We start from the raw sequence: 24,327 nt of genomic DNA, 5'->3' as shown, positions 1-24,327 counted from the left end.
TTTATATATTTTTTATCTTTATAATTATTTACTTTTAAATAATTGTAATATATATATAATTTGTTTTGTTTTATCAATTTTGTAATTTCTTAATTTTATCAATTGGAAGCTTTGGGAAATTACAATTTATGTAATTAATGCATAATTAATATATTGAAATTTACTACTGCTATATTATAAAAGAAATTATGTTCATTTAATTACAATTCATTAATACATAATTAATATATTGGAATTTACAAATATTATATTATAAAAGAAATTATGTTCATTTAATTACACTTCATTATGTGTTATTTTATTTGTGAGAAGTTTAAAAATTAATAAATTGTTATTGTTTGGACTAGTAACGAAATTGTTATAGAAGCATCCATCTTATCCTTTTACTCCGTGCCTAATTTTCTTATTTCAAACATTTATAAGTATAATTATTTTATTATATTGTTTTTACAATTAATTTATTGATTATTACTATTTTAGTTTAGCTTTTACACATTTTGTTATGACTTATTGGACTTTAAAACATTTTTTTAGTCAGATGACAATGATTGAATTTCAGGAACATCGTCTAGATTAAAATATGTAGCTAGAAATTTTACGGAATATAATGTAAAAGAAGGAAACAAATTAATAGAAAAAAATTAAAATTTAATAATATAAGATGTTATAAAATTCTAATTAAATATTTATGTGCAAATAATATAAATTTAATATATATATATATATATATATATATATATATATATATATATATATATATATATGGATAATAATGGCTCGATATAGATAATGTCTACTCATTACTCTTATCTGTAAAAAAAAATTTATGTGTCTGTCTGCTACTCACACGAGTATCCGTTAACAAAATATTTTAGAATTTGTAGATATCCATGGATATTCGAAAATATTTAGAAAAAATATATTTTTATAAATTTTTAAAATAAAATTATAAAAAAATATATAAAATATAATATAAATTAATTTAAATATAAATTAAAATTTTAACTTGATAAAATATAAATTAATTTTAATTTTTATTAAATTTAATTTAATAAAATATAAATTAATTTTTTATTTTTATTTTTATTTTTTACAGATAAAAAATATGTGTGGATACGAATAAGTATAATACTTACATCAATTTATTTATAAGTGTGTATTAAAATATCACTATCGACCGCATCTTGAGATGTTTTTTTCATTCCTATTATATATATATATATATATATATATATATATATATATATATATATATAAAACTTTATTAAAGGGAAGACTTGTGATTTTAATGTTATAAGATGCATATTATATTATATGAGTTCACGTTAATACCACCTTAACCTTAAATTGTAAACATTGACAACTTCATTTTTTTGTTTCTCTTTACCAAAAAAGGAGAAATAAAGTAAGTAGATTGTAATAAATTAGAATTCATTTACCATAAATGATTGACACACTTTTTACGTCTCTGTCTTTCTGAATTAAGAGTGACAATGAATTAGGAGTTTATGATTTATTTATTATTTATATTATTTTTTATACTAATTCTTTTAATTGAATTCTTTATTCTTCTATTTGAATGTTAATTTAATATTTGATAATATTATTATTTTATAATAATTAATCTCTTACTAAAAATAAAATTAAAAAAATAAGAAAAAAGGTAATAAAATTGTTTTAAAATGTCCTTCGATTCATTTAATATTGTAAAATATTATGTGGTGTTTTGGTTTATGGGTCAATATTGAGTTTACTCGTACGAATTATCCTCCATTTTTAAGCTTAGGTCATAATTTGGTACTTAAATCTTCTTAGACTATTTGGTCCACTCAGGTATCATTTGTAAAAGATATTTTGACGCTTAAATCAATGTTTGTTTGAATAGTTTAACACTAAATTTGTAGTAAAAAAAGTATCTTAGTAACTGTATGTCAAACTTGTATTTATAGACTTTCCGTAATGAGTTTCTAACAATGCATATATTAGTTACTCTTAATGACTTATTTTGTTTGTGGTCTGACCAATTCGTGGCTTCGGTGTTAGATGTTTGACCTCTCAATTTATGGCTCACCGGATAGAATACATGTAAAGTACATTTCAATAGAAAAATAAAGATATATAATATTTATGGTATTTGTAAAAGCATGGACTAATTTATATCCTTATAAATCCATAAATCTTTTTAAAATTTTATGATTTCATATTTTATAATTTTTTAAAATTCTAAATTAAAATTTTGTGATCATAAGATTTTTTCAAAATAATTATTACATTTTTATAAAAGCTTCTAATACTATGTGATATTTTTATGAGTTTATTTTTCTAATTGAATACCTGTGACGTGAAGAAGAAGAATTTAATATTATAAACTGTTAGATATCTTAAAAGTCATCCATCAACAATAACTTAATTTAGCGTGGGAAGGAGAACTAAATTGTTAGATTAAGTTTTTTTTTTTCTTTTTTTTAGGGTACAAAGATACTAAGGGTCCGAGTTTCAGCAGAGTGAAATAAACTGATTTACTGTTTAAAAGAAAAATAAGCAAATAAAGACGAAACATTCATGAAAATTGATACTTTTCTTTTTCTGCTTTAACTTTCTTTTGAACGTGGAAGAGATCTACAAGAAAATTGTAATAAATTTATTTTTAAATAAAGTTAACTTTTCATATAAATAATAATAATGTAATCAAATAATAATATAATTATAATAATAATAATTTTTTATTTTTATCAATTAAAATATTTTTTAATTTATCAAATTTATGAAATGATTCATTAATTTTTATTTAAAAATTTTATATTACTATTTTTTTTCTTAATTCTATTTTTTTTTCTCAAATTCAAAGTTACTCTCTACTCTATTTAATATTTTTTCAAAGTGAAGTTAAGTGCATACGAATTAAATTGTTTCGAAGAGAAAATACCGATTCAATCAGAGACGTTGGCTTGATACCTTCTTCATTGAGCAACCAATCTGAACCATCAGCTCTCTCTACCCTCTACCCCAGATTCCCAAACCTTAATCAACGGCCACTGATACAAATTAATCCAACCATTCCCACATTACCAAAATTTAATATTGATGGTTAAATCATGAAAAATGCCAACTGAGTAGCAAATTTGTGATTTAGATTTCGACAAAATTTTGAGGTCAAAGAAATACCTTAAAAAATGCCGCCCAGTGCTTCAAAATACGAACACAATGAAGCAGCAGTGGCAGAAGGTGTTCCACCTTTAAAGCCGTGGCTAACTGTATATAAACACGTGAATTGCACTTTTTTTCGTCCAATTTCGTTCTCACAATAAATAATCGACGTTTCATTCTCATCTATTGCCTATTGCATAGTTCGTACCACCCTTGTTGTTGTTGTTGGTTGTCTCTGCGCTTTTGTTTTCAAGTTTGAGGATTGCCTGAATTGAGTTGGTGCTGAATCCGAGGTGGGGTGATTCTTACTTTGATGTTTTGTTTCGTTAATTGGTTGCGCTGTTTAATTTCTTTCTTTCTTTCTTTCTTGCGTCGGAGTAGTTGATTCTGTTCCAAATTGGAAACTTTTCCTTTCCAGTGTTTCTGGATTTCTTTTGGATTGGTGTAAGCTACCTCGAGGGTTGTGATTGGATTATTCTTTTGTTGTTGGGAATTGAAAAGGTTTATATTTTGTTGGATGCTAAGGATTTCAATTATAATTTGACTCATGCTAAAGTTGTTGTTGAGGGGATAGAGTAGTCAGAAACATGTAATCAGAAGTTTTGTGCGGGTTATCCTTTTTTATATTGCATTTATTGGGACTAGAGTGAGTTGATCAGGATCTAGTTAATAGCAGGATCAGTGTGGTTGTGATTTGTTTTTTAAATGTTGAAGCAAGTCTTAGAAGATCATAGAGGCTAACAATTGTTTGATCTCAAGAACAAAATGGGTTGGGCACAGAAGCTTCACTTTTGAGGTTCTTTTGAGGCACAGTTCCAAACACAGACAAAAGTAGATGCTTGCTTATTCCTGCTTTTGGTTTTACTCTCTTACTTCTTAGAGGGAGTCTCGAGCAATTATAGGATTGCTGCTATATGAGTTTTGGAAGACCATGAAGATTCCTTACATCCTTGAGCTATGAGATTAATCTCTGCTTAGGTGTCAACTTTGACTTCACCAAGAGGTGGTTCTAGAGGGTTTTGAGTCACTGCACTGCATGTAAAATCTATTGCCTCTTGTCCCGGTGATCATAGGATGTAGTTGTGTATACAGCCTCTCTACTCAATGGGACCAAGGTTGAATACATTTGATATTTTCAATTCGTTCCCAAATCTTCGATGCTAGAGCCTTGCGCGAGAAATCATCCTTTTATGTTTTATCAGGGCCAAGAAGGTGTATTATTGTTTAGGTTAGCTAAAGTTTTTATAACTCCCGTATTTGAAACTGAATGGTAATCTCTAGCTCATGCTAAAGCAATTAGTTGTGTTTGTGACTGCATTATACTCAACTTGTCAAACTTTAATGTGCAGGAAGTTACGAACATATTGTACTTAACTGGTTTTAGTGGAATTTTGTTTTTTCATAAAATCTAACGATAATGATTTGTCCGTGTAATCAATCCTACTTAGTGGAAGAGGATTGATTGTTGTTGTTGCTATTGTGAAAACACTGAAGCATAAGTCTTCTAATATCACATATCAACCATAGGGCACATGATAATGCATACGGTATAAATTTACTTCTCAAATTTGTTGTGAGCAATTCTGATAGTTTTATATTAATTATACCAGACGGACAGGTAGCACTTTTTGTTTTATTAACTGTTCTAATTACTCCATTTATTTTTTAGGATCTAATTCTCATATTTGCATCAATGACTCTAATTAGATCTTTAATGATAATTGGACAAGCGGTACTTAGTCTGTTTGTATTCAATGATATGATTTGTTCTTGATTTAGAATATCATTGTCATAATTGCTGGCAAAAGTCAATCTGTTAATGTACAGCTTATTTTGGCAGTTTTATTGTTCCTGGTGTGGAATAATTTGAACGTTGTCTGGCAGAAGACTTTCAGATTTGTAGTCAAGTTTCATACTAAAAGATGGGACTGTATGAGCATTCAGATGTTATGCAGTGGGGTATTAATCTTTTTGACTCTGACCCTGCATATAGTCCTGGATACTATTGTGACATAATTCAACCTAATACTGGTGATGTCTATAATAATGGGCACTACTTCCATAGCCACTATGCTACTCAACGTAACCAAATAGAGAATGACGAGATCATTGCACGAGCTCTTCAAGAACAATTTTCACGACTAGATATTGATGATTGTTCAAGATATTCACAGACAAATGAAGAACAGTTCCATGCTTCTGAGCCAGCATATGATTGGCGTAACACATCGATGATGTATTGTTCTGGAGGTATCATTTAAGGGTCAAAGCATGAATGTGCATATTTTTGGCTTGGAAATATCATTGTGTATGGATTTGGTTAATTCAATAATTTTTTTCATATTCAGGTCATGATTATACCTACGATGGAATTGGGGACATAAAACCTTCTAGTTCATTATGTTGTAGGCCTTGTGAAGCAGAGGAAAGCTCAATGGAACTAACTGACAATTATCCACTTGACGATGAAATAGGGAGGAAATTGAGTCAGATGGTTCCAATTCCTGTATGTTTAGCCTCTTCTGATTCTCTTTTGATCTGTTCTACGATCTGTAGTTTGGACTTTGGTGCCTAAAGTTTTCTTTGACCCTCTTTTGTAGCATGTTCCAAAAATTAATGGAGAAATTCCTTCAATTGATGAAGCAACTTCAGATCATCAAAGGCTTCTGGATAGGTATTAGTTATAGGCATTATTCCTCCTTCGTGAAAAGCTAAAAGGGTTGTTATGGTGTATATTTTATTGTCCGCCAATTTAATAATTGCCGGTATAGTGAAATTATAGTAACAGATGTGTTTCATTGAGTGATTTCTGGTCTTTTTACCCATTTGTGATTTTTAAGGTTTATGCTGATTGAAAGAATAATTTATTTCATCTACTTTTTTCTTCTATTGGACTTGTAGACATGCCAAATTAAGCCGCTTATATTTTCAAACAGATTGCAGTTATATGACTTTGTGGAGCATATGGTGCAAGGTGATGGTAATTGTCAGGTTTGTTGGTTTTAATATTTATTTCTTCCAATTCTTTTGTTTATCAGCATGTGCGTAGCAGCATTCATCAGTTTTTTATCATTAGTTCCATATTTGCAATATGGTACCAAATCACAATTTCATTTGTGTCCCTCTGCAGTTCCGTGCATTATCTGATCAGTTGTTTAACACACCTGATCACCACAACAATGTGAGACAAGAAGTTGTGAACCAGGTTTTTACTCTACTCTAGTGGATTATGCTTTATTATGGTTGCCCAAATCTTAATACCTGGTTTGATATTTCTGCACAATATTCTTGGATTCTAATTGTTGAATGCTGTTTTTAACCAGCTAAGGTCTCATCCAGAGATTTATGAGGGATATGTTCCCATGGAATATGGCGAATATTTGGAGAAAATGTCCAAGTAATAACTGCTCTCTCATCTCTTTCTATCTATCTATCTATTTTTATGGTTAACTTGTTTTGAGCTAACTAATAGCTCCTTTTACTTTCTCTATCAAATGAAATTAGGAGTGGTGAATGGGGGGATCATGTCACTCTGCAAGCAGCCGCAGATTCGGTACAAGTTTTTCTACTTACTATTCTTCTTATGTTGAACTTTGTTTAAATATGTTCCATTCTCTTCCATTTGCTGTTACATTTTTTTTGCCAAACTTATAGAGAAATAACGAATTAGTAGTGAGAGATTTTGACAACATGTGGTTTGCAAGTTTCATATTTGTCTGCTTGCGCCGAGCTTAACAACTATTTTGTTCCAGTGGGTACTAATTTTTCTAAAAATATTGTATATATTAGTTTGGCTGTTGACAACCTAACTGTTGTGCCTACTTAACAAAAATGGACCAATTATTGTCTTATTGATGTTGGAATATGTTCAATTATGGCAGTTAGGAAGTGTTTGGCATAACTTCTTTTATGTCTCTTTTCCTAGAAAGGAGAACACAGACCAAACAAAATTTTTGAAATTTTTCTTTTTTTAACAAGGCTATCCCTCCATTTCAAAATTTCCAGGCACAGGTTGCATGGTTTAAGTCTGTTAGCTCTCTATCCCCATTGAATTATTCCTGGATTTTTTTGCCTTCAGATGATGCCATCATTTTTAGCCTTATAGCATATTGATGCTTTAGCAATTCCTACCTTTCAGATAAAACAAGATGATGCCATTTTTAGTTATAGCAATAATAAATGATATCTGAAAATGTCTGAAATTGTTTTCCTTGTTTTTTCTCTCCAGTATGGTGTTAGAATATTTGTGGTGACTTCATTCAAGGACACCTGTTGCATAGAGATTCTTCCTAATTTTGAGAATCCAAGAGGAGGTAAGGTTTTCTTCCTTCTCTTCCAAAATTTCCTTTTCCTTTTTGGGTCTTATTTTCTCATTAAACTTTGTTTATTTCCTTGATTAACTGTTCACATCACTTTGTTCTTGAAATCTTTATGAACCTTGGCCATATTTTGACATTCTTTTATTATCTTTGGTGCCCTCACAAAATTCTAATAAACAAAACTGTCATCAATATCTATCTGTTATCTAGAAACCTAATTATAGAATTTTTTTATCAATATTGTGTTATACTCCTAAATCAATGAATCTATAAACCATTGATGACTTTGATATTTATTGGGTATTGAGCACTTTTCAACCATTTTTCAATTGTCCATCAATCATATATTATAAACTTACATTGTATGTTTCTATTCTATTGCAGTGATTTTTCTTAGTTTTTGGGCTGAGGTGCATTACAACTCCATCAATCCTAAAGGAGGTAATTCTATAATTTTTTTCATATTCAACTTGAATTATTTTTAGACAAGCTCACCAATAGTTTGAATAATGTGGTTGGTATTTTTATATATTTGACAAATCCTGTGGCTACCAATTAGATTTGCTGGCATTTACATATTTATTTACTTGTTATCATTTACCTATTGATCCAGATGCTTTCAAGAAAAGCAATCCTATTGACCCAGACATACCTTCAAGTGAATCAAAAAAGAAGAAAAGATGGTGGAACTTTGGGACCAAACATTAATAATGTGGCTGGCATAGAACCTCACTATGCAACCAAAAATCTGGTGCCTCTGCATTTTGCACTATATATATCAAAATTTATCCAAGATTCAGCAAAACAGGCAATAAGGATGCCTTCAACTCAGCAGGGATACCAAACTTTTTGGGGGCTTAATTTATGTTCCCAATTTTTTGTTTTTTGTTTTCTTTTTTCTTTTTTGTATGAATAGTGTGATTTTCCTTTGCCAATTATAAATCTGAATGTGCTTAGGCAGCTACATCCCAATGACGTTTCATACATAAAGGGTTATAGTATATACCAATTTATCTGGTTAGTTTCATCTTGATTTACCAGGTTATGAAAATACAGTGTTTAGAGTTTTTTGGGTTGAAATAAGAGTAGTTTTGTTTGAACCGAATATGAACATAACAATTAGTTTATATGTTTTAAAGTTTTTTTTTTTAAGTTCCTGTAATTTTCACCTTGTTCAGAATTTATCCTTGTAAAAACAAGCTTACATTTTAGCTTTGGTCCATACTTTGGAGACTAATTTTAGTTGTTTCAAAATTATAGAAACTCTGTTGAATTTTATGTATATAAGAGATGAAGCTTGTTTGTTAGAAGCTGAAAAATAATGTAGTGATTATTTTTTACAAGTAAAAAGTACCTTATTTGGTTTGAAAGAAGTGGCTTAACTTTATAAAAAATATTAAAAATAGCTTCTTAGTCATATTAATTTAAAACTGTTTCCAATTTTTATTATTTTAAAAACTGAAATAAACGCATATTTTTTTTAACTGGTTACTTTTTAATATAGGTATTTTTATATATAAAAGTATAATAGGCTCATAGTTTTGAGGAATTAATGGGTTACAAACAAATTAGTGTATACTTAATTTATATTTATCAGTTGTACTAATTGATATTGAAAGACTTCACGTAAAAATATAGCACTTGAAAGTTCAGGTAAATGAAATTGTCTGGGCAATAGAATATAATAATTTCTTTTTTAAAAGTGTAAAATATACAGTTCAATTATTTTGTTGTTTCATCGGTAAGAGTTTGAATGTTAAACTTGATCGCATGCATCCATTATAGTTTGTTTAGATGGAAGAAAGAAATGAAAATATAGTGGGAGAGTGAGAAACTATATAAAAGATAAAATACTTTTTGGTATTTTAAAATATTAAAATTTAATTTTAGCTTTTTTAAATAAATCTTATACACATTCAAAATTATCTGTTGTTCTATAAATATAATAGTAAGTTTTACTTAAAATCTTCAGAGAATTTTCGTCAATCCATATTTTTTATTCATAAGTTTCGGATTATTTACAACACACACATCAAGACAATATTGTATCTCATGACAATATCAGTGTCACAAGTGTATCTCATGACAATATCAATGTCACGTGTTAGTGTCAGTGTTATATGTCAAGTCAATGTTAGTGTCTTGTGTTAGTGCCACATGTTAGTGTTACTGTCACGTGACAATGTCTTATATTCAATCAAGTCCTAAATTTTCAATAATTTTGTTTAAATTAATTCCAATTTTTTGTTAATTTTGTTCAATTCAATTCTAATTTTGTTCATTTCTAAATTGAAACCAAATTTAATTTTTAAAAAGACATAATACCCAATTTTGTCCCCACTTTGGTTCGGAAATCTCAAGTTAGTCCCTTTATAGAAAAATGAGTTGAATGGATCCTTACTTGTAATTCATTGACTCTAACGAGTCCCTTCCGTTAAATAGAAGGAAACGGAGTTAGTGGACTGGTGATGTGGCAGTTGTCTTTGGTGAGGTGTCAATACGCAATTGTTTGCGTGCTTACGTGGTTCAGAAAGCTTCAGGTTCTCCTCTTCTCTCCGCACCATTCCAACGGGATGAGACCCAGAGTCTCTTTCTTCTCCCTGCAGTTCGCTGGCCTCCCAACCAAAAATGGCCACCGCATTCCAACCGGCATCGATGCCATCTCCGACACCCACGGACGGCCATCGTCGGACGCCGCTCCAGCCCCTCCTTCTCGCGTGCGAGGGAGGACCTCGCTTTTCACGTACGCCCCAGATCTGCTCCGAATCCATCCTTGCCGCGCCTCGATTCAGCCACCGCGGACGGACCCCACGCCGCCGCACGTCACCAGGACCCAGATGGCTGCGACGCTTCTTCTCTCTCCGCTCGCGGCCCAGATTCACCGCTGCCCTCGCCGGAGCTTGCTTCTCCACCGACGCCACCACTCCCTTTTTTTCTTTCCCTCTTCTAAGAAGGGTTCTTTCATCTCCAGCATCACCACCGAACATTTTCCCCTCTCTTTTTACTCATTCATTTTTTTTCTGAACCATCGATTACTTCAAGAACCATTTTTAAATGCCACGACAATGGCTGGTAATGCCGGAAATGACGTACCTTTGGGGTGCGCTAGGGTTTTGGTCTAGTCCAGGGGAAAGAAAGGAATCTGCAAAGCATGTTTCCATATATGTGGAAATTGTTTGAGAGGTTCCTATATATGCTACTTGATAATAAAGCAGGCCATGAGGAAGTGAAGGGAATGTTTAAGAGGCAAAATGTTTAGCTATGATCTTCTGTTCTTGAAATTCATAAGAATGAACATTGCAGATGTTCGTGAATAGGTGTTTGGGAACATTGTTGATCTGTGTTACCCCGTTGACCAATGAAATCCAAGAAATATGATTAATACTTTTTTTTTGGATATAAATTGTGCTGAAATGTTATGAATAACGAGATAATATTCTTCCCTTATATTAGGGGTGGGATAGTCTGCCATAATTTCAGTCTTGAATGTGTCGCACTAACATTAATAATTCCTGTTTGCTCTATTTTCAGTGTTTTTTCTTTTCCTTCTGGTACAAGTTTCTTGTCTCTTATCATCTGCCTAACATCATTAGCAAGCAACAATGGCCAGCTCTTTCCCTCGCTCACTGACCAGTATAGCCAACACTGCTCTTCACCACACCAGATCCGAGCAGCTGACTGGCATAGTTTCCAACTCAGTGACACGGCTTCTCTGCACATCTTCAACTCAGCTGCAACAAGAAAACCCTGTCAAGAAACAAGCACAATCACCTCGAGAATCACTCCATGATAAGATCAAACAAATCCATGAGCAGGAAGAAGATAACGAAGATGGTGACAGTATCAACAAAGAATTGTCTGAACCACGTAAGCACGCAAACAATTGCGTATTGACACCTCACCAAAGACAACTGCCACATCATCAGTCCACTAACTCCGTTTCCTTCTATTTAACGGAAGGGACTCATTAGAGTCAATTAATTACAAGTAAGGATCCATTCAACTCACTTTTCTATAAAGGGATTAACTTGAGATTTCCGAACCAAAGTGGGGACAAAATTGGGTATTATGCCTTTTAAAAAAATTAACATTTTACTAAATATTTCTTTCATTATTTTAAACCCATTCAAATTAATGAAATTTTTTTGTTAATTTTGTTCAACTCAGTCCTAATTAATTCCATTTCTAAATTGAGATCAAATTTATTTTTTATTAAATATTTCTTTCATTATTTTAAACCTACTCTAACTATATTAGAATATAATTATTACATTTATATTTGGTTTTTTTTTATATGTAAAAAATAGGTATTGACATACTAATACTGATTTGACACGTGACACTAACACTGACTTGACATATGTCACTGATATTGTCATGTCGTACAATATTAACTTAACATGTGAATAACTTTTTTTAAATTAAGAAAAAAAATTAAAATTAAAAAAATAGAGAAAATCACGAACAAACATACCGTTCATCTTTAAAAAACAGTTTAGATATTATTATAAAAAAATTATATTAAACACAATTTATAAAAATAATAATCACATCAAACATCTAAAAAAATGAGTTCCACATTGAATAAAATAGAGAGACCAAAATAGTATTTAAGTTAAAAATTTAGTCTATATTGAAATTTAAATTATATTAAAGATTAATATCTTATATTAATGTACTTGAAGATTTTTTTCCATGTTAAAATATCAATCTATACAAAACAAAAAAAATCAATTTCCTAATCACTTCACAATTAAATCAATTGAATGCAAATAATGAGCAATTAATATTATTTTCATGAAACTTTAACTTTAACATTATGTCATTACAACCGTTAACTCAACTTTTAAAAACTTAACATCATTGCTTAATTCATGTTGTAAGTGAGATTAATTGTTGCATATCCCAATGCTGAGTTGCTACATTTTCTCTTTCTTTTTTTTCCTTTTTTTCTTCTTCTTCTCTTATTTCTTTCTCTTCAATTTGTACCTTTCCCTCTTTGAATTTTCTTTTCTAATTTATATTTGTTTCTAAGCTATTTTATATTTGTAAAACAAAAACAAGTAAACTAAATATATAAAAATTTAAGTTGTAAGGAACAAACTAAAATTACTTAAAAGATTGAAACTAATTTGAACATCCAATTAAAAAAAACTAAGTTAAAAGTAAATGAAGTTGTAATAGATGAATCAAGATTATTTATATAGTTGGAAATAATTTGAACATTCAATATAAAACTCAAACAAAAATAAATTCAAATCTCTAAAGAAATATATAACATGTAAAATTAATATTTTTAATTAACTTATTACCCTTGAAATGAATGAAAGCTAAATAAACTCGTGTGCATCATTTGTACTTTCAATTTCTCAAATTTAAAGGGACCATCAAAACATAAATGCTTATTTCAATTAATTTCTTAGAAACCTTTCTTTGTTTATCCATTGAACAAGAATCTTGAATAAATTACTCTCATTAATTTATTGCATTGAAGAAAATTGTAATTGTGTTTTATGAGAGTTCAAACAAGTATCTAAAACTCTTTATACATTAAGAATCTTGAACATGTAACATTAGCTGAACTCCTATGAATCCTCAAGATACACGAAATAGAAATTTAATAAGACTTTCAACAAACACAACTCATATAAAATAGTATTCCTTTGTAAACCATATTTAATTAGTATATGATAATTGATTAATAATGAAACTTTGAGAAAAGTCACATCTAAAAAAACCAGGGACAAAAATCTAGGATCAAATCTTTATTTTCCAATAACAATGTTAAGAAAACTTTAAGAGAAGACGAGATTTAAAATTACTACAAATAAACCTTATAATTAAGTTATGCACATGTTAATTATGTTTCGTGTAGTAGCATCCTAAAAAAGAATCATCTTGACTACTAATATTAAAGGGTCCGATATATGATAAAAAATTGTGACAATACTCTAATATTTATTACCAAAAAACAAGGTAATTTATACAAGGTTGAATTAGAGTAATTCTCGTAACAAAATGTTTTGTGTCTCATGGTCTTAAAAAAAGACCATTGGGTCGAACATAAAAAGTGTACACATGTAAACATGAGATTAATTTTGAAGTAGCAAAAATACACCTAGTAAGAGAATTTTTAGTAATTCCATTATATATAGGGTTTAAAATATTGGTGTTTGTGTGTGTTTCTTGTGAGTTTTATACAATTTCAAAATATAGTGAATTTTTCTAATAAGTGATAAATAGATAATTGGATATAATTCTCTTATGAGAATAAATCGGTATAATTTTGAATGTTTTTCTTCTTTCTAATACTACTATATATTAAATGTGAATTGAAACTTGTGTGCTCATAGAAAGTTAAAGAACATTGTCATTGACATTTCTTGAAATTGAAATTTATCTCATAAGGTTTATTTGATTTAAATAATAGTATCCATTCATTGGTGAAAATTTTTCAAAATTCAATTCATAACTCAGTCTATAAATCAGATAACCTATACTTAGATTATATTTCGTCTAAGTCTAGAACAAATAAAAGATCTTTTATACGTAGATAAACACAAATTATGCTCTGTAAATTATGTTTATAACTATAAATGTTATTGGTACTATAAATTATAGTGTCATTTGCTGTCCTTTCAACATTTATGAATAAATATTTTGTTTGCAAAAGGTAAGACATGATCTTGGATCAAGAACTATAAAAAGGACTTTTTAAGTAGAAAATCATGGAGAAAAGTAAGTCTTTTCTCCATGCATGTCAATTAGTTGTGCAAAGTTATAAATAGTTTACCAACGAAAGCAGTATAAGAACATTATGTTATCTTATGAAAATAACTAGTCAATAAAACATAATAAATTTGATTTAATATACTATGATAATATTTTCTATCTTCATCAAATCTCAACTAATACTCTTGAGTATCGCATAAGTACTATCTTTTGAGAGCTTCATATTTAAGCACTAAAAATTAAAAAAAGCAACAATTATAATACTATCGTGAAATTGGTTGAAAGATGTATTATTATCTCTTTGAATAATTTGTTATTAACCTTAGCTTAACCTTCTTTTATTCAAGGTACTTTTGTTAGTAATATCTTACTTAATTATCTAGGAGAGTGTAAAAATCCAAAGAGGCTATTATTTAAAGAAAACTTTGAAAAATTTCATGGAGTGGCAAGGACATTAGAATTTGGTCAAAAGTGATTGTAAAGAATACTTTCAGAGTATGTTTGGATCTTAGTAAAATGTTTGTATACTTGTTCTTGAAAATTTGTATACTTTATCGATTCAAACACAAACATCAAGTTCTTGGAAACACTCATGTTCTATTGTCATTTCTAACCTAAAATTTTACTTGTATTTTCAAAAATTAGTTAAAATATTCTTTAACTAAAAATCTCTTCAAGCTTTTAACCTCTCTCAAATAAGATAAAAATAATACAAACTAATAATATCATTTGAACAAGATAAATATTAAAGTTCATGTCTAATCAAATATAACTCAGAAAAAATAGTTCATAATATTTCAAGTTTTAAAAACATATTGAAGATTAATTAAACATTAGTGACTCTTTAAAAAGTTTGTCTTCTTGAAGAGAAGGAGGTATTTACAAAATATAATTGTTCTCCTTGAAAATCCTTATATTATTGTTTCATCTATGGTTTGGTGAAGACACACAAGGTCATGATCATGCATTAAATAGCTCTATGTTAATGCATTTCATTAATTAACTTATTTGAAAAGATAAAATAGACCTCTTATATAGTTTTTATATAGTTGTAGGTGGTAGGATTTCTCTCATTTGCACAACGGAATTGAGCTATAATAAAGTAATTTATATTGTCTTTCACTTCCCTGCTTAAAATGTGCTTGACTCCTCTTCTACTTTTTAAGTTGAGAGGACAATATAAAACACTTTGAAGAAAATTATTATATAAACTATAAATACCCAAATTCATGAAAATTATTATATAAACTATAAATACCCAAATTCATTCTCAAGTAATACTTCTTCTCTATACATACAATACTTTCTTTTATTGAGTCCACATATGGATATATCCTTTGAATGCAAACAATACAACATTTAATGAGATTAATTAGACTACACTTCCTTTAATATCTTAAAATGTGTTTATTATATGTTATCAATCAAAATAAGAGTCTTCACATTATTTTTGTCTAAGAATTTATATAAAAATTGCAAATTAAAAACATTACTACCAAGAAAAATACAGATGTCAATGTCAATTTTCTTTTGCAATTTTTTCTTACAAAATACTTATAAATTTTGTTATGAATACAAATTTGGTGCTACCAATATTTTTAAACAAATTTTTTTGTAAAAACTACTTACGAATTTTATAATTTTATAGGACATGATCATGTAAAAAAATTATCTGCCAATTAAAAGTTTTAAAAAACAACAAAAAAAGTCTTTTCTCACAAAATTTTATAACAAATTTGTAAAAACAATTTCATAAAATATAAAAAATTATAGTAATCATATATACCGAAACACATATAATAAAAATCACGCACACGCACATGTCATGCATCTCATTCTTTCCTCTCTTTTTTATTTTCATACATATCTCTTTCAACCGATTTTCCATTCCCTTGTCTTTTTATTTCGTCTTCAATCTCTATTTCCAGTCCCTCCACGCTAATTCTTGAGAAACACATGTTTATATTATTACATAATATTTTACAAAAAGTATTCTTAAACTCGGTTGAATAACTTATCATTCCATAATAAGTGTCACGTATTCTGTATACATATGTTATCAGCACATGTGTTGTCACTTCAAAGTAGAGTTTCACACCAATAATAAATGTTATCACGTCAGCAATTGACTACCGAAACTCGTGATAAGAAAAAGGCAGAAAATCAGTACCATATTGAGAAATGAAGACAAAATACATAAGAAACTTGCAAGAAACAAATAAATCAAAGAAAAAATACGATTAAATCTAAATAATTATCACAAAAATTGCAGTATGTCATTTCATTACCCTCACTCCCCAATTAAAATTTTCAGCAAATCCCACACATCTTTCATGTATACATTTTCCCACCAGTTTCATCTAAATCTTTCCTCTTTCTTTGTCATTTATTCTACAACAGATAAATCAAGACTTTTGAATCACAGGTGTTATTAACCATCCCCAATACAAACACCAAACATATGCAACTCCAGGGAAAGAAAGAACATAGATCAATCATATTCTCTCTTCCATTTGATTACCGTGATATGACGAATAAAGATCGGAGATATTTCAGGTCCTTGGCAGGAGGAAAAGTTGACAGAGGATCAAAATTCCCCGTTTTTCTTTTCATACACCAGACCCTTTGTAGTAATAATTATCTTCCTATTCTGGCCTAAACATTTGCATAACGTAATCACATAAGCACGACAAAATTGAGACCATTCAATCACATTTGGCATACGCTTTAAACTTTTTGGCAAAATGAAAATCTTGCTCGTCTTCTTTCTATTACCGATCATCGTCGAATTCAACTTAAGATATGAATGTTGGTCCAAATCGTAATCAATTTTTTGTACATGTTAAAACCAAGCAAGGTTCAAATATATATATAATTCACATTCAAATAGTTTCTAGTAATAATTTACATAATCCTTATGTTTCACTCCGTTCTTTCTGTCACAGAACAAAGACACATGTAACCGCAACCTAACACACCCACATTGATTTCACGCAACTAACCCTGAAATCAATTAAATTAAAAAAGAAACTCCCCACGGTTGATATCATTGTTCGCCGAGAGACTCGTCGTTCTGGTTTTCCTCCCCCGTAGACGGCTGCAACAGCAGCGCCGTGAACGGCATGTGCCGATAGCCGTTAGTCGCCGCAAAATCCAACCCCGGTGGCGGAGACAGGTCGAGGCGGCAGCTTGGCGGCGCCACGGAGAACATTCCCTGGCCGCCGACCACCGGTACCGAGACGGAGGACTCGGAGGAGGGAACAGAGGGTACGACTGAGGAGATGGGAGCAGCGGGGATGGTACCGGAGCCGGTGGCTGCAATGATGGAAGGCTCTGCGTGGCGGAGGAGCCACTCGATGGTCTCACCGTCGGAGCGGTGGCCGAGCTCGCGCGTGAGCTGGAAAATGCGCGCGGCGCAGAGCGGAGGCATGCGGACTCGGCGGCCGCGGCCGTTGACCTTGGTGTGGCGGTCCTTGGTGGAGCGCGTGACGACGGCGGAAGACCTCTTGGTGATGGCGAGTGACGGCGCAGTGGGTGGGGAATCGGTGGTGGTAGTTGTTGAGGGCTTGGTTTCGGAGTGAGGGAAATTGTGTAGGACAACTTGTGAGGTCATTGTAGGGTTTGGGGAATTTGGGAATTTAGGGTTTTGTGTGTTGAAATTGTGACCCCACAAAGCAGAGTGAGTGAGGGGTTATATAGTAATAGTTGCGTGGATTTGAGGTGAGTGGGCCTTCACTTTTGCGTTTTAAAATCTTTCGACTATCCCTACTCTGTAACCCAAATTAACAAGACTCCTCTCACTTTTTAGCAATGAGATCAAAGATTAATATTAATTAGTAAATATTAAACATATAATAATAATTAATATCTAAAACACTCAAAATTTGTATATTTAATTATTATTAATAATAAAATAAATAATTTACTATATCTTAAATATAAAATATAACATTTAAAAGATTGTTTTTCTCTTTCTTATTCTTGAATTCAAAAGTGTATTTACCCAGTAGAGATCGAACGAGTCATACACTCAGTACTGTTTGGTCACTACTGTGGCCAACCAGGGCAATCAGTTTTATTAAAGCTGGGTCACAATTGAGCCCGCGCTTATTTTATTATTGGGCCAAAAGTCCATTAGACGGTTAAAATAACCAAAGATATCTGATTAGAGATTGATAAAGCTGTTGATGAATAACTAACCAAATCTCCAGGTAAGTTTGTTATTATTTCGTCTGAGACACTTATAAATATAAGGTCAGGGCTAAAAGTCAGGTAAGTTCCACTTACACTCAACTCACATTCCACCACATCCTAACAACCGCTCAGTTCTGAAAGGTGACCCAAGTGTTCAGGAAGCAAGCATAGCCACGTCAAAAAAGTTCAAGGGGTTATACTAATAATTAAGAAAGATTAGATGAGTTTCATCACTCTTGGTTTATAACAAATATACTGTATGACTACTCGGTTAGCTAAGGACCGGATAATCGACCATACAACGAGGAAATGATTGATCGGTCTGGAACAGTTATTAATCAATAATTAATCAAAGTAATAATAACTATTAATGGACAATTAATGAGAATAATAGTCACTAATTGACAATTGATAGTAATTATGTCATTTATTGATAATAAATGGGTCAGACCTAATGGTAAACTCGTTACAATATTTATAAATATATGTCTAAAGGAGGAAGTCAGGTAATTAATGGATAATGGAGGATCATCAGGAAGCTCGTCTAGTCTTTAGAAGAGTTTTGAGTGTTTTGTGTAAGAGATCTCAATGTTTTATCCGAAACATTTTGGTGTCTAGTGTGGGCTAGCAGTATCCCCCTATAGCCATAAGAAATCAGACGAATGGTACAATGAAAAACAATCAGTCGCTTGGCCTCAACACTATCGTTGTGTATCGTACTCAACCTTGGCTTGATGGTCTTTCACAACATCGTACATAACGACTTGTTACATGACCGAGCACTATGTCTTTGTTCAAGCCTTAAAAGAGTGGTCAATTATCTTCGACGTTCAACATGATCATAGCCTAATATGGCTGCAATTTCAATCGCTAAGCTTGATATGGCATTTCACCATCTTTGCCTGGTTAAGTGTTTGACGAGAGTGAACAGCTCCGCCCTCAACGACATAGCCTGCTCCAAGGGCGATCCTCTTGGCATTGCCTGCGTTGCTAGACGCGTTGTCACCAGAGACCTCAGTGGGATGCCCTCTGCACCATCGAAACTCCTCTCGCAAACCGTTCGCCATCATTGTACCTTATTATCGTGCAGATCGCTGCTTGCACCGCACCGTTCATCCATCGCGTTCTATTTCGATCACCACCACACTGTCGCGTAATGACCATCAATGGTAGCGAATATAACATTAGAGAGATGCAAGGTTTTTAGGGTTGGTAAAAGCAGGGATGTTGGAAGTTCCAAGGGAGTCGTCAAGAACCTCATTTCATTGACTCTATTGCCTAGAGGATGGCATCCAGCCCGATGGACAGATGCCTAGTGACAAGAGTGTTGACGGAGGAGACGACGCCTTCAACACATTCTTAGTGAGACCGACAATGGGAGACACATGCCACACTCTGTCCCGGTCAGTTACGTGTTGGTGAGAAGCTAACACACATTCGGTTCTACTTTTATGAACTAATAATAAACGACAAACCCTCCTGATCATAATCGACCCTCTAAAGATTATGTCGAATTTTCCCAAAGATTATTTTATCCAAAGCATATAAAAGAGATCCAGGGCATGATGACTCTAATTGATTCTGTTGGTGCTTTAGGAAGTAGCGAGGCTTTTTACATGAAGACAAAATCTCAGACCCCTGAGATAAAGTATCAGGAAAATTCAGCTTTAAAAGTGCAGACCCTTGCTATAGATATTCAAGAAAATCAAGCAATAGAAGCAACTGCATTGATTTCTTCTGTTAAGCCTTTGCATAGACATAAATGGGGATCACAAGCTTTAAAATTTGGACAAAATAGTATTAAAGGTAGAGGGGTTATGCTTCCTCTGCTAGACCTTCACAATGATCATGATGCAGAAAGTTTATCATCACCAACCCGAGAGGCACCTTCCTGCTTCCCTGTGAATGAATTACTTTCTGTTAGAGAGGCCTTGGTTAAATCTGGTTTAGCAGCTAAGATGCAGCCTGGGAGGTGGAAGTTGACAGTGAAAGTTCTACTAAATTTCATGTGTATGAAATTGATGCTTTGAAAGTTGTTTCCACATCAACAGAAGTTTGGTTGAAGTTTCCTTTTTACAAATGATAAACTACCAAGTCCAACTCCTTCGGGTGACTACAATGATATGGTTGTTGATACAAACGAGAAGGTCTCTAGTGCATCTACCGGTGGCTTTTTAATAAGCACATAAGGTATGAATCACGAAAAGTTCGTGCAGAGAGCAGGGTGAGAGTGAAGGGTTGATTTGCCAAGATGGAGTGGGAACACTAAAATCATGAAACATAGTAGCTTGGATGATGTTAACGTTCCAGCAAAAATGGTATAGCCCGAGCAAACCTTAGTCTCTCTCCCGTTTGGTCAGTTGGACCACATATGTTCAGTCTTGTCAGGCTCTAATACCTTGGCTATCGTTTGAGCCTCACTAGGCAACTCGACCCTTGTTTAGCATATCCCGAGCAGTGCCTATCCATATAGTCACGATCAACGTTCTCAACTCTCTTGTAGGTCAAAAGGCATCAAGCACTAATGTCTCGGACATGGCACATCCTAATATGGATTTCTCATTTTTGGTCTTTAAACGTTCAACCGAAGACTGAACGATCTCGCTTGCTTGGCCATTCGGCCTTATAGCCTAAGCTAGTTTGATTGGCTACACTTTTTTCTGATCGTTCAAATTCGAATTGCTATTTTTCTTATGTGCAGATGACAGACCCTGCATATAAACCACTTGGTCAATTTAGAGCTTGCTAACCGGTGAGGAGTGATGTCCCACCGGATCATTCCTTCAACCTAGGAAAGTTGTAAGACTCCTAGAGCTCGTTGATCGGTGAGGAACGATCTCCCACTAGATCATTCCTTTAGTCTAGGAAAGTTATAAGACTCTTAGAGCTCACCGATCAGTGAGGAACGTTCCAAAGTGAACTCCCATTGCATCATCATTTATATGGCCTAAGAAATGTTCCCAATGAACTCCTATAACTCATCGATCGGGCAAAACAAAGAGGAACGAAGACTTAAAGCGCATCGAAAACAAACTCCCCAATACAACGTGAACGATCTCTCTCAAGTTCACAATAATCCATGCGTACCTCTTCGAATAAAGAGTTTGTTTGGGCTTGGGGTCTTATGTACTGTATGACCACTCGGTCAGCCAAGGATTGGGGGATCAACCATCTAGCCAGGAAATGACCAACCGATCCAGAACAATCATTAATTGACAATTAATATGAGCAATAACAGTTATTAATCGCCAATTAATGAGAATATCAGTCATTGATTGACAATTAATAGGAATAATGTCATTTATTGGTAATAAATGGGTCAGACTAAACTCATTATAATATTTATAAATATATGTATGAAGGGGGAGGTCAGGTAATTAATTATGATTACTCATATTTATTACAAGATTATTATGCAAAGTCACTGCTTTGAGGGTCAGAGTGTCTTTGACAGATACCTCCCACACAACTTGGACAAGGTGAAGAGAGAGCAAACAACGTAACTTGGATAATGGAAGACCATCAAGAAGCTCATCCAATGTTCAGAACAACTTTGGATGCTTTAAGTAAGGGACCTCAATACTTTACTCGAAACAACAAGTATTATCAATGACTCATAGTTTACCACAATCCAAACTATATGTACGACTTTACCCACTTTTCCAACTAGTCTACTTAACTAGATCCTAAACAAACAAGTATTTTGATTCATTCTTATATTTACAAACACAATTAAGGTGTTTTTAAATACAAATTCATATTCAAATGATTCTCAAAGAGAGGTAGATCCAATATAATGAAATAGAAGACCAAAATATATTTTTCTTTTTTCAATAAAGACTTAGACGATGTGAGCTTAGAAGAAGAGTAATAACATAAGAATTTAAATAATTTTTTTTTCTTCTCTTCAACAAGTCCTCTTTATATGACCATCTTCGAAAAAGATTCGTAACTCAAACTTAAGAGTAGATGAGTGACCTTAGGTACGAAGATATGTACTATTCTACGTCTTAGAAAGAATATCATTGTTTTAGTAGTGATGGTGTGTACGTCTTGGATAAAACATAAAGCTTTAAGGAAACATTCATAGATTGTCTTCTATCTCTTAACATCTTTACGATATGCGAAACTTTTGAATGCACAAATAAAGTGAATAAAGTACAATCAATAAAGAGGCACAAAATATATACATGTATTTAATGTTATAAATTTAGACAATGTTTAGGCATGTCTCGTTGTGTTATACACTTAGCTAAGTATGTTTTTCTTAGTAGTATATCTTTTAATAATAAAATATACAACACTTAATTCTTCTTATTTTATACATACGTTTTATCAAACACAGTACTTAATTTTTATAACTACTTTTATGGACATGTAATGGATAATTTGTTTACTTATTTCAACATTATTTTTTATATAGATATTCTTAAGATATTTTACTCCATAAATGATATTTCAATTAAGTATTATATGTTAAATTTCAAAACATAAATTATTAAATAGTCTAATTTTTTTAGACATCTTGTCTTAATACTTAGGTTATTAAAAATAGGTATTTATTAAGAAAAAAATATTTAATTACATTGGTTGCTTTTATAATAAAATATTAATATTTGGTATCTTAGTTTAACTGGAAATGTGTAGGATAAATAATGATATTATAATATGAAACACATGACATATCTATATTATATATGGATGTGTGCCAATTCTTTTCCATGGTAAAGGCGAAAACATAATTACAAAAATTAATTATCACAAGTTATTAAATGAAAAAACATTGCTAACGTTTACATTAAAAACACTTATTAAATAACAACCACTACGAGACTAAAACAATTAGTTAATGTATTAATTAAAATAGATATTATTCTTTTAGTCCCTTAACATATTAGATTTAGTTTCTCTTTATATTTTGATCATCCTCTTTAAGAAACTATAATTTTTAGTCCTTTAAAATTAACAACGTTAAATTTTGTGTAAAGTAGTTATTTGTGTGCCACATTGTCCATAAACTCTCACTCTCTACAAACAATGAAAGGGTCCTCGTGACATCTCATCTGTACCTCTAAAATTTATATTTTTAACCTTTTAACATCTCATTTTCTAAAAATTTCATTTTTAACTTTAATAAATATCTTTTTATTTTCTTCTCTTTCTTATTAAAGCAGTATGCACTACTTTAAAAATAATCCAATTTAATTTAAAATTCAAATATTATTTAATATAATTTTATATTTTAATAATTATTAAAATATGATTTATATTATAATAATAGTTATATTAAAAAAATAAAAATAAAATAATTAAAATAATTAAAATAAAAAATAATAATAATATAAAATTTGATTTAATATATTCAAATATATTAAATTATATTAAAATATTACAATAAATTAAATAATTATTAAATTTAAAATAAAAACTAAATATTTAAAAAACTTGTTTATTACGTATCAAAATCCCCGTAAAATATGCTAACAGTTTTGTTTTCGATTTAAAATTTAATAAATATTTAATTTAATTTAATTTTAAATTATAATATTATTTATTATATTTTATATTTTAATAATTATTTAAATATGATTTATGATTTTGAATATTATTTTTATTTTCATTATTATTACTCTTATTTTAGTTATTATTATTTTAATTTTTTTAATAAAACTATTATAAAAATATAAATCATATTTTAATAATTATTAAAATATAAAAATATAATAAATAATATTATAATTTTAAATTAAATTAAATATTTATTAAATTTTAAATAAAAAACAAAACTATTAGCATATTTTATGGATTTTGACATATGATAAACAAGTTTTTTAAATTTTTAGTTTTTATTTACAATTTAATAATTATTTAATTTTTTTAATATTTTAATATAATTTAATATATTTGAATATATTAAACCAAATTTTATATTATT

At 30.8% G+C, this 24,327-nt stretch overlaps 2 protein-coding genes across 2 annotated transcripts; one reads left to right on the top strand and one right to left on the bottom strand.

Annotated features, from left to right (window-relative positions):
- Positions 1–3,097: 3,097 nt before the first annotated feature.
- LOC124824811 (OVARIAN TUMOR DOMAIN-containing deubiquitinating enzyme 12-like) lies at positions 3,098–8,487 on the top strand. The gene is made up of 11 exons (XM_047297320.2): positions 3,098–3,440; positions 4,988–5,397; positions 5,496–5,653; positions 5,748–5,821; positions 6,084–6,138; positions 6,278–6,352; positions 6,471–6,544; positions 6,652–6,700; positions 7,376–7,460; positions 7,851–7,907; positions 8,080–8,487. Exons 2-11 carry the CDS (start codon positions 5,070–5,072, stop codon positions 8,172–8,174), a joined length of 1,050 nt encoding a protein of 349 aa, XP_047153276.1. The 5' UTR covers positions 3,098–3,440; positions 4,988–5,069; the 3' UTR covers positions 8,175–8,487.
- An 8,566-nt stretch (positions 8,488–17,053) lies between these two features.
- On the bottom strand, positions 17,054–17,879 carry LOC124824810 (transcription factor TCP11-like). The gene has a single exon (XM_047297318.2). The coding sequence runs from the start codon at positions 17,809–17,811 to the stop codon at positions 17,245–17,247; it is 567 nt and encodes a 188-aa protein (XP_047153274.1). The 5' UTR covers positions 17,812–17,879; the 3' UTR covers positions 17,054–17,244.
- Between the last annotated feature and the right edge of the window lie 6,448 nt (positions 17,880–24,327).

This window comes from Vigna umbellata, chromosome 8, assembly GCF_029865625.1.
Source record: "Vigna umbellata cultivar VRB3 chromosome 8, Vumbellata_1.0, whole genome shotgun sequence".
Lineage (NCBI taxonomy): Eukaryota > Viridiplantae > Streptophyta > Magnoliopsida > Fabales > Fabaceae > Vigna > Vigna umbellata.
Note: the sequence above shows the minus strand (reverse complement) of the source record. Positions and strands in the feature narration are given on the sequence as shown.

Excerpts from the sequence above, each read along its gene's own strand:
- LOC124824811 (XM_047297320.2), top strand. The coding sequence starts at position 5,070 with ATGGGACTGTATGAGCATTCAGATGTTATGCAGTGGGGTATTAATCTT. Across the intron at positions 5,398-5,495 it reads GATGATGTATTGTTCTGGAG|GTCATGATTATACCTACGAT; the intron begins GTATCATTTAAG and ends TTTCATATTCAG. Across the intron at positions 6,139-6,277 it reads AAGGTGATGGTAATTGTCAG|TTCCGTGCATTATCTGATCA; the intron begins GTTTGTTGGTTT and ends GTCCCTCTGCAG.
- LOC124824810 (XM_047297318.2), bottom strand. The coding sequence starts at position 17,811 with ATGACCTCACAAGTTGTCCTACACAATTTCCCTCACTCCGAAACCAAG.